This window comes from Helianthus annuus, chromosome 11, assembly GCF_002127325.2.
Source record: "Helianthus annuus cultivar XRQ/B chromosome 11, HanXRQr2.0-SUNRISE, whole genome shotgun sequence".
Classification (NCBI taxonomy): Eukaryota; Viridiplantae; Streptophyta; class Magnoliopsida; order Asterales; family Asteraceae; genus Helianthus; species Helianthus annuus.
In genome coordinates this window covers 105,444,713-105,456,583 of record NC_035443.2, presented here as the reverse complement: position 1 = coordinate 105,456,583, position 11,871 = coordinate 105,444,713, and the positions used below count along the sequence as shown (strand labels likewise).

Below are 11,871 nucleotides of genomic sequence, written 5' to 3'. Positions count from 1 at the left end.
ACTATCTAAACCTGTGTTGGAATTATACTATTTTATTTAATGGAAGGTTCTATTTTATTTATGGTTCAATGTGATTAGTGGCTAGATCCTGTACGTCACACCCACCTCGCGGGAGTTTCCGCTTGTGGTATTTTGGGGGTATGACAACAGGGACACCTCTGATCACGTCATCGATAACTGGTACTGTGCCAGATGATTGTCCCGTCTCATGAATCGAGAGAGGAGCGTCATCGTTGTCATCAATCCACCCGTTGCTAGTGAAAGCGTATCGGGGGTCTGCCTGGCTGGCAAAAGCAGCAGGGTCGACGTGGAAAGATGAAGCAAACTCAGCCATACCAACCATCTGTGGGGTCTTGATAGGTATTTCTGGTAGAATGGATCTGGGTGAAGTCTCGAAATCTAGCTCGCTACCTGAGTCGGGGATCTCGATGACCTCGTGCTCGTGCGACATCTATGACACATATGTAACTGTACAAGTAAGTGTGTGATCAATATGAATAGTAACACATAAGGCCCAAATAAACAGAAAATCACGTATGCACATAAACACATAATGGTTTTCATACATGATAATATTTTCCTTGTTTATTTAAAAATCTTGGCTTCGCAAATTTTGGACTTTAAATCTCAAAATTCTTCGGTTGACAACCATTGGCTCTGATACCAACTTCTGTCACACCCAAAAACGTCACAGCGGAATTTAAAACGTAGTGGTGACGGAAGTTGGTGCCCATTTCTATCTTGATGTTCGATGCATTATATTGTTGGACAATATTACTTATTTTAAACATAGATTTTTAACTTAACGTCCCAAAACACGATATAACCATGACATGATAAAGTTGTCTTTGATCCTCACGGATCTTATTACATTGTCCCAGAAAGTTTAAAAGTCAGTCCAACATTTTAAGTGACAAAACATGCATCGACCAACACAAGATACGCCATAATTCCCGAAGCCGAACGCAAGTACCTGTAGAACACGTTTAAAATCAAGTGTCAACACAAAGGAATGTGAGTTCACATATTCAAATTTAAACAATTTGATCCTAAGGAAAACTTTCTAATTATGTGTTTATTGTAAAACATCCATATAATTTTTAGAAAGTCCATTTATTTCCTTAATAAAATCCATGGGTCATCCGTCGTAAGTTCAAAAACCCGACATTAAGGCATTTTCCCAAGTTTTGTATATTAAATTCATAGCGTCAACATTCAGACTCGTATGTTAGCTAGACAATACAAACTATATATTTACCATGCAGGGATAATCAATGCTAGACAATAACCAGAATTTAAATTCGTCGTTTGACTTGACACGGGGTGACCGGTCACGAAGGGGTTGTCAACCCGATAGATCTACCAACAATTCATCGCGTACAATACTTAATCGATTAAACGACATCATTGGCGCAGGGTCCATATTGAGAACATACATGATATCTGTCTCATGTACAATATATATATCCTACTAATATGACAAATTTAATATATGATGTTGTACGAATCCCCTGAAATCCCCACCAAAATGTAAGCCTATGTTGCTACTTACTCTCTTGAGACCAAGCAATATTCGTTCCAACCACACCATTGTTTTCCCCCGAAAACATATATTCATCAAAAACGTTTTACCTCGAAATGTATGATTTATCAAACTTCATATATTTTCAACGAAAATATATGATTTATATTAAAAGGTATGTTTTAATTCAAAAACATTATTAAACCCTTTTTGGCGTCTCAAAATATATACAAAGCAGTAAAAGATGGGTTTAGTGACACTCACCTTTAGGTGCGTATTTTTAAATAGCGCAATCCCACAGTTTGATTTCTACACGTCCTATTATATGTAGGAACGATTTATAAATCAATATATCACAAAAATCCTAAGTTTCTCTTTTTTCTTAGAATTTTCACATAACTTTGAGATTTTCTCGAAAAATCTTCGTTTTTGATTATGTTGGCACGTTAATATATATATATATGAGTCCATATATATGTATATTTTCAATATTTTTGTGACTTGAACGATTTTATTGGTGACCGTTATCATGTAAATCCATTAACACTCCCGTTTATATATAATATATCTATGATTTGCGCGTCGTAATATATATACATAAACGTTCACATAAATTATTATCGAAACACGCGTAATCTTGTTAACTTATCTATTTTGTCATTTTTAAGGCAAGTATACATAAATTATCTTATATGTTCCAATTTTCATGCTTGACAAACAAGTTACACATTTAACGCGATTTTTACCGTTTCTACCGCACAAAAAGCACAAGTATACATGCATAATCTAAATTTCCAATATCATGTTAAAGCTTAACATATTTTCACTTTCACATGTTTAAATCACATAACACATCTTAACACATAAGGTTTACCCAAAATTTACCTTTACTAGTGTTCATCGGAAAAATGCGTATTTTAGCGATTCGGTAACGTTTTCGGGCGTCGAAAGTCACATATGACTAACCAAACACCAAGCAAACTTGAAATTAGTTAAAATACTTATTTTTAAACTAAAAATATCAGTTTACTTACTGATCTAAATTAGTTTTATAAAAATCATTCGAAAAGCCGATTTTTGACCGTTTTAATGCATAGTTTTGCGTTAAACGTTACTATAATCATCCCAACTCGGAATGACTTGATATTTTAACACAGTACATATTATTTACTGATTTAAATAGTGGTTATAATTAGATTAGTGCAGTTTTTGTGTAAGTCACATAAATCATGCGATTTCACGTATTTTACAACTTCTAATGCACCAAGTACAACATGCAAAGCTAGTAAACATTATGACAAAGTTATATGTCACTAAACACTGCAAAATAACTTTATTTTATTGTTTATAATCTGATTAAAACTAATTTTTATTAAATCATACTCATATGATCATTTCATGCCTTCACATCATCATGTAAGTTCACATATGTGCATCTAATGCACTCATGCACATTATTATCATCACTTATGATTTAATTATATCCAAAAACACATTAACTCTATCTTCTTACAAAACATAACATACATCATCATGATTATCTAATTATTCATAAATAAATGGAAACATTCTTACATTTATGAGTATATGACCAAAAATTACATGCATGCATACACATATACATGCATATACACAAAAAATATATATACCCACATGAACTTCCAAAATTTCACTTTTCATCAAATCCCTTTTAAATCATGAAACACTTTTTGAACATTCTTTTATGACACTCTTAATTCTTGTATCATGTTATTCAAGAATCTTTCAATCAAAAAATCAAAACACAATCACCTACACACACTCATAAACTTTCGGCCATACATGCATATACATACACACCCATTTCCATTTTGTTTAAAGTCTCATCCTTTATCATTTTCAAGTTCATGTTTAATTCCAAGTTTAAGAGAAACTTTCCATCATCTTTATCATCACTAAAAATCAAAAATGTAATTTTGAAAATAAGTTTACACCTTTCAAGTTTTTATTGGGTTTTAACAAGATTTTTGATGGTTGGAAGCTTGTTTCATCAAGAAAACACTTTCGGATCTTCAAAACACCTAGAAACCTTCTTGGAATGAACTTTAATCTTCAAAAACAAGTTGGAATTTTTGAAATATGGCTGGTTATAGGGGTGTTCTGCCAGCTTTGTTTAGTGAGAGAGATGAAGTTGAATGTTTGAAGTGTATTTCTTGGAATTGTAATACTTATGGAAGAATTGGAAAACGTGTAATCATCATGCACACTCCCTAGAACCAACACATGGAGGAGAGAGAGTGTAAACATATTTCTATGGCTGCCACATATCTCTTATACACACACATACCGTATATATATATATACATATACATATGTAATATTTTGTAAAAACTGGTATTTAACCCGTTACCGGGTATTTTATCTAGCGTTTTAACCCATTTTAGTGCGTTTTAAATTATTTTTAACGCTCTATAAAAATAAACTCACCAAAATTTTACTGAACAATATTTTGTTTGCCTAGTCTGGCTATGTTGCCGGTATTTGGCAGTATGCGCTGTGCTGCGCGGTATGCGCTTATAATCGCAAAAATAGGAATTTAAGCGTTTTTATTTATTTTTATCATTTTATAAAAATAATCACACAAAATTATCACTGAAATAATTACCAGTTGCCTTGACTAGCTGTGTTGACGGTATTTTGTCTAATGCGAGTAGTATCGCGCGGTACGCGCTCAAACTCGAAAAATAGAGTTTCTTAGCGTTTTAATTTATTTTTCCTCACGAATATGATTACAATTACTATTCTAATCATAACAGACTATTTTTAGGATTTTAACACTGATCGGGTGGTCACGGACGTTCGTTTCGCATTTTAACCGTTACGCGATAAGCGTTTATCTTATCGTTGCCAACATAATTTTTACCAAGGTTTAAATTTATCAACTCATTAAATTTCACATATAAACATCATAATCAGTCAAATACAGTCTTTTATCTATTCACAACACGTGTTACAGTTGTACGGTACGGCCTGAAAAGCCGGGTGTCACAGAAACTCCGCAAGGGTTGCCAGATTCATAGCCGGCTCTCTCTCTTTGTTCTTTGTATCTAGAGCTCTGTCTCTCTAAACGGCTAAATCGATTCAAATAAGTAAACGTAAATTTGAATTTAAAAAATATATCAACTTCATACAATGAACAAATTAATATTAATTCTTGCATGATTCAGTTCTTCACATGACAGACTTTCATTTAAATCCACTGGGTCAGTGTTGCACGGTTAACATGGGATTCTGTGACCGCGTGCAACACCGACAGATGCAGGTTAGATATACCGAGAAACCGGAACTGTAGTTAAGCCCGACGTGAAATTTTGTATATAGTAATGATGAGACCGAGGAAAACGAAACCACTGATGAAACGCAAACCGTGAATATAAGAATGATAACTAGGAAAAGGAAGCTCAAAGGTGAATGTTGGAAACATTTTGATGAATTTTATGACGAGGAGGACAATAGAAAAAGAAAATGCAAATACTGTGAAAAAGAATTGTTTGGTAAAAACGGGACATCATCAACGTATAAGCATTATAAAAGCTGTGAAAAGAATCCAGCTAACCAAGAAAGAGATCAACGTAACTTGGTTTTTAACAAAACCGATGATGGCCAAGGTACGCTAAGAACATGGAAGTTTGACCCGATTAAGGTTAGAAAGTTATTAGTTAAAATGATTATTTTGCATGGTTTGAACTTAAATGTTGCAAATGATTGGATTGATTTTTATTGAATTGTAAATTTTAGGATTTAATTAACAACCGATTCCGACGAGAACCGTTTCCACAATAACCGTTTAATCGGTTCTAAACCAAACCGGAACCGTTAAAATACAGTTCGGTTCCGATTCTTATTTTTAAAACTAAACGGTCTCGGAACAGTTTCAAACCGGTTCAGTTCAATTCTGAACCGTTGCACAACCCTAATTTTATTTTATGTGACGGTGACCACCACAGATGGGTAGGAAAAAAGAAGTTATATGATCCTTTATGAAAGCCCACCATGTTCAGAGCCCAGCCCACTAAGAGAAAGTCAATCATATTAGATTAGATTAGCGGTGGTGGTGGTTTATTAAATAAAATTGGGCGGAATGGAATGATGAGTTGAATCCGCAATGGAAGAAGAAGGCAAGGAATCGGAGCAGGTTTCTGATCATTTTATGTGCGCCGTTTGCTTGTAATTACTTTTCCGAAATTCAATTTCTTTAATTATGTTTAGGGTTTTCTATTGAATGTGTTGTTTGCAATTCCTGTATGGAAGATCCACTCCTAATCACCTACAGCAATATTATTAAAATTTATTTATTTATTTATTTATTTATTTATTTATTGTTTCATAGGAATGAATGCTCTAACCCGAGCGCCCTTAACTTAAGAGTGCCTTTGTCATGTTAAATCCTTATTATGGCCCTAGTAAGCTACTCGTTTAAATTATAACACAATGTATAAACATATGTTTAAATTATAAATTCCATAGTTTATAATCTGGACAAAACAGAACAATGTGGGATTTGTCACATAGTATGTATTTTGATAATTCTGTTGGAATCAGCTGAATTCAGTTTGTTATGTGTATAAGAAGAAGTTCATTATTTTGTAATAGAAATTATTCGTATATTGAGATAATAAAAAGACATAGCACGGAGAACATTGAAGGGTTCCCGGGCTAATAATAATAATAATAATAATAAGCTCAAAACATTGAACTGTAGCCATATCTATTGATAGTAAGGTGTTTCTAATTGCATAATTGGTGATGATGCTTACGAACTAAATTTGTCGCTTTCTTGCTGCAGAGACCTTCTATACAAACCCATTGTTCTAGGTAGCAACACTTGTGGATTTTGTGAGTTGTGTTGTTTGGTATTATTGTTATTATTTTTACAAGTGGGTTTGTTCTTGGTTGATTTTGCAGTTTGTGGCCATGTCACCTGCCTCTGGTGCTGCTACCAATCCATGGATAAGAGGGGTCAATCTCACTGTCCATTATGCAGGCACCCTTATCGTCATTTTCCCGCCATCTGTCGGACGCTAGACATTTTTCTCAACAAAATGTATCCAATTTCCTACGATAGAAGGAAAAAACAGACACTTGGTAAACTCTATATTTTCAAATAGTGTTTTTCATGGAATCAGTATTTAAATTCTTTCTTTAGATGATGAACAACAAAACTCGTTAGGGTTTGCACTGGATGAAGAACTAAGCATTGTGGACCAGCCTTCTGAAGATAATTTGACAGCAAGTACTTCTTCCGCCGACGAAAATAAATCAAATGATGGGAAATCGGGTGGTGGATATTGTTATAAGCAGGTAACGGTTGCTGACGTGCTCTGTACTGCGTGCAAGCAACTGCTATTTCAGCCCGTTGCTCTTAACTGTGGGCACGGTATGCTTACTATCACTTGCTTAGTTTTTAGTTACTATTATTATTTACACTTCTTAATTACTATTTAGTTTACTGTGAGGCGTGCATCACCATCCCAGAAGACGGTGTGATTAAATGTCATAGCTGTGAATGTCAACATCCAAGTGGATTTCCAAATGTCTGCAAGGAGCTTGATTACGTATTGGAGGAACAATTTCCATCAGAATACACGCTTAGAAAAAGCAGTACGCAGCTCTCCCAAAAAAGAAATCTGTTCGAAGGTGAGTTTTCATGATCGTACAGTTATTTATTTATTTAATGTTTTATGGGATCGAGGTCATACGTCTCAGTTATTCTTTAAGTAGTGATGCATGCATAATTGCAAATATTTTCTTTGGGTTGATCAGAAGTGAATGAGCAAGGTTCCGAGTTTGCATATCCATCCGGAGAGAATTTTCTTCAATGGTGGGCTGTTCATGGTTCTAAATATCATCCAGGGCATGGTTGCGATATGTGTGGGGTAACTTATTTATTTTACTTATACTTTAATGCCATCTTTCATTAATAAAATTTCCTAGTAATGTTTTCAGGGGCCTAAAGCAAACAATAAATTTGAGGCCTTTTTTATTAGTTAAGTTTGAGGTTGAGCAAAATTTAAAAGTGTACTAGACAAGGCCTTTTACTATTTAAAAAACATTTCAATACAAAAATGTATGGTATTTTATTATATTATATATATATACACATATAAGATTTAACATATTATTTTTGTTTTCAGTAGTTAATTGTTATATGTAAGTTGGATATAACTTTTTACATACTATTTATTTCATCTTATTTTTTATCTATATTTTCTAATTTAATATATAACCAAGATATATTATGGTTAATATTTGGGATTTTATTAGAAATAAGATATGTTGTCTTTAATCCCTTATGGAATGGTTGCTATAAAGGTAGCAGGATGGGTTGGGTAACGGGTTATTAGGATAACAAAACGCATTCCCGATGCATGAGACTCCCTCATGCACAGGTATTGGGCCTACTGGCAAACCTTTTTTCTTCATTTTACAATGAACATATAAATTTAGTTTATTAATAATGATTAGAAATCAATCATTATTAAGAATGAAAACGATGTATGAGGCTGGATGCCCTAACAATGGACTTTGGGCGGACTTTCAAACCTGGTCAACCATTTGACCCATTCGCTTTTTTTTTCTTTGGGAAATTAGAGATTATAAAACTACACTCTTAAACCAGTGAGAGTTATTTGGCTAGGAATCATTAATGAAAGTTTTATCTTAAACTTGATTAACCATCAACTACCTTTGAACTCAACACAAATGACACTCAGATAGAGAAAATTTATGAATATTACCAACACATTAAGTTGGCTTACAGTTTGTAGAATTTTATCTTCTGCTAACTAAAAACAGCTGTTGTGTGAACCAAATTAATTATTAGTTTAAGTGAATAGTTTATTTTGTGACAGATGTGTCCAATAATTGGAGATAGATATGAGTGTAAAGATTGCAAGGGAAAAAGAAGTTATGATCTTTGTGGAGATTGCCAGAAAACAGGTAGAAAGGTTCCTGGCAGGTTTAATCAGAAACATACCTCCCAACACCGGCTTGAGATGGTGAAAGCAGTCATAAACCAAGATGTTATCTACAGATTGTTAAGTGGACAGTTGGCCCTTCTTTCTGCATCTCGTAATCCAACTCTAGAATTTGCATCTTCTTCTCTTGATGTAGATGGTGATGGTCCAACAGAATCTGCAATTGACTCAAGAGGTCAAAGTAGCAACCAAACTGCTGTGTGATAGGTAAATATGCCTTAACTATTACAACATGGACCATTTACTTATAACAGGGTTGATTTACGTGTTATGCTTTATCTCTTAACGGGTCAGATAAGTAGCCCAAAATGCATGTAACCACATTTCATATCAATAGATTGTTTACAGGATGTATCAATCAAAAGTTACTACTCGTTTTGACCCGACCCTTGCATACCTTTTACAGATGTCTGTCAATTTAGCTTTTATTTTTCATATTTTTCTTACAGAATGGAGAGGGTTAAACCCAATCATGTGCAGGAATTATGGAAGGTAATTGGTTTAGCCTGATAATATTAAATATGTTGTATGTTCAACCATTGAGGTATACATACGTTCTTAAACACATGTATGTGTGTTTTGTCATTATATTAGGTGAAAATCCAATTATTAAATATTTAAAAGTTTTGAATTTGTGTTTATATTGAAAAATAAATCATAAGGCTTAATTGTAATCAAAGTGGGTCTATTTTGGTCTAGAGGTATCCTTGAGAGAGAACGAGGGTTCGGAAGTCTTGTTTAAGACATGGTGTAGTGTATGTGGGTGTGTGGTTCTTGACCAACCATATAAATTACTTTTCACCAAGTACATTATTGACATTAAAGTACATTTTGCAAATGTTGCTTTGCAATGCCTTGTTTTTTTATTTTTTTTTAATTAAACACTATCTTAAACAACCATTGGTAAAAATATATCAGGGCCGTCTCCGAAAATTACAGAAATTTTTTTGGCCCTGTGCAAGATAAAAAATGTGGGCCCTGTTCATTAATTCATTATGTTTGTTTATTGATATTAATTCATTACACACTAAAGCAGCTGGGCTTCTGAATTTGATTGGCAAAAATAGTTGGGCTTCGAAACAATTGGGCTTTAACGTGTTTGGCTCATAAATCTAGGCTCTTTAAATGATTTATGTAAATGGTTAAATGAGAAAAAAAGAATTAGAAATTTAAACAACAAAACATGTAAACTTTTTCTATATAAATGGTTAAATGAGAAAAAAAGAACTTACAAAGGAAGCCAAAATTTAAATGTGAAAATTTATAAATTTAAACAAGAAAATTTGTAAGTTTTTTATGTACATGGTTAAATGAGAAAAAAAAACTTATAAATAAATAGAGGCTTTGAAAATTTCAAGCTTAAGGTTAAAAATAAATTTTATGGGGCCTTTCACCTTTTTATGGGGCCAAACAAAACATGGAGCAACCCAAGAAAAAAAAAAGAAAAACTATAGCTAGTGGGATTCGAACTCGGAACCAAATCTCTATAACCAAGTGCCGCTTCCATTGAGCCGAATAGTTATTTGTGTACACTAGTTCTACAATTCATTTATCTACAAAATATAGATATATCTTTTAAACATTTTGGGCCCTCTGATATTATAGGCCCTATGCGGTGGCACCACCCGCACAGGCCCATAACCGGCTCTGAAATATATACTAAAATTAAATTTAATGATAAACGAATGAGTTTATGCGACTCTGACTAGACTTTTTTACCAGTCTAAAACTACCAACCATGGATAGATTTATGTATCCATGATCATATGGATTTAGATGAATCGTCAAATAATTGAAAATTATTAATATTATTAGCAGGTGAATCCATGTATATGGATAGATGATAGATTAACTTGAGTAAATTATGATTTTTGCCCTCTGGTTATATTATTTTTTCTCTAATAGTCCAAAAAGGAAATTTTTGTCATTTGTACCACTGTCTCTTTATCTAACTATTTTGGCTTTAGCGGCTAACACTATTCATAACCCAGGTTAATAAATGGTCACATGCTCCTCACATGATTAGTAATTAAGTAATTTCAGCTACTCCACTAAATAAATATAATATAATAAGTAATATATAACCACCATCAATCACCTCTCTCTCTCTCTCTCTCTCTCTCTCTCTCTCTCTCTCTCTCTCTTCGAAACCACCACCATCACCATCACCACCTACAACCATCATCTTTCCCACCACTTACTGAACCATAATCAGTCATCTTCATTTACAAATATCGAACTAGCAACAATCACTCTGTTAGAAAGCTCTGATGAGTACCACACTCCTCAAGAACACTATTCTTCCTCTCCAAACTCCACCGACACCCGCCCACCACCATCAAACACATCAGTTGCCGACCAGGATCCAATCTTGGTGAATGACGATGGTGTCATCTGTACACCCTGTAGTTATTCATGTATGATTTACAGATCATAACAGTTTTGTATGACTAATTAATTTAGAACCGAAAATCCGCCAATCACTCTCCTTTCTAAAACTCGACTGTCGGTAATGATTTTATAAAACCCAAACCCATAACTCTCCTTCGAATTTTCCCTGACTCACCTACACTTCCAGTTTCGCAACTGAAACCTTCTACAACTCTTAGAACTCGCCTGAGCACTCGGAACGCTGACGACACCCATTTACTTCTATTCGATTGCATACATGTAATTTTAAGTATGCCTTTTATTCGTTGATTTACTCTGAATCAAAGCCCTAATATAATTTGTAGCATCAGTAACAAAGCATGGTTGATTTTAGGAGGATAGACACTAGGGTTCTTATTGGATTTTAGTTCAGGAATCTAGTTGAATTGTAGTTCTGTACAAAATTTTAAACAACCTTCAGAGAGAGAGGGAGAGGGAAGGGGAGAGAGAGGTGATGGTGGTGCTTATATATTATATATTATATTTATTTAGTCGGATAGCTGAAATTACTTAACTGCCCATCATGTGAGGAGCACGTGACCGTTTATTAACTTAGGTTATGGATGGTGTTAGTGGTAGGGGCCAAAATAGTTAGATAAAGAGACGTTGGGGGTACAAATGACAAAAGTTTCCTTTTTAGGCTAATAGAGTAAAAGTGATACAACCACATGGGCCAAAATCGTAATTTACTCGATTAACTTATAACCAATAGTTTCGGTACATAATTAATTGTTAAATATATCATGATTATGGCTTTTGTTTATGTGGTTTAACGAAAATTTCAATTTTTCTCCCTAGGCTTTTTTTGCATACGAACCTTTGTGGTTTTCATTTCTTGTCATTTTGGTCTTTGAGATTAACATTGTCTATCTATAAGGTGCTGTTTGTTTTTGCAGACATAAA

The 11,871-nt window shown here is 33.8% G+C and overlaps 1 protein-coding gene across 19 annotated transcripts; it reads left to right on the top strand.

Moving 5' to 3' along the window:
• The first annotated feature begins 5,583 nt into the window (after positions 1 to 5,583).
• LOC110877897 (E3 ubiquitin-protein ligase PRT1) lies at positions 5,584 to 9,171 on the top strand. 19 transcript variants are annotated; one of them, XM_035979725.1, is made up of 8 exons: positions 5,584 to 5,728; positions 6,348 to 6,376; positions 6,467 to 6,646; positions 6,732 to 6,938; positions 7,007 to 7,198; positions 7,328 to 7,437; positions 8,413 to 8,745; positions 8,988 to 9,171. In XM_035979725.1, exons 1-7 carry the CDS (start codon positions 5,667 to 5,669, stop codon positions 8,740 to 8,742), a joined length of 1,110 nt encoding a protein of 369 aa, XP_035835618.1. In that variant the 5' UTR covers positions 5,584 to 5,666; the 3' UTR covers positions 8,743 to 8,745; positions 8,988 to 9,171. The 19 variants fall into 19 exon arrangements, with proteins under 19 accessions (XP_035835618.1, XP_035835616.1, XP_021981812.1 ...); XM_035979723.1 differs by having other exon boundaries at positions 6,708 to 6,938; XM_022126120.2 differs by having other exon boundaries at positions 6,708 to 6,938; positions 7,325 to 7,437.
• Positions 9,172 to 11,871: the final 2,700 nt, after the last annotated feature.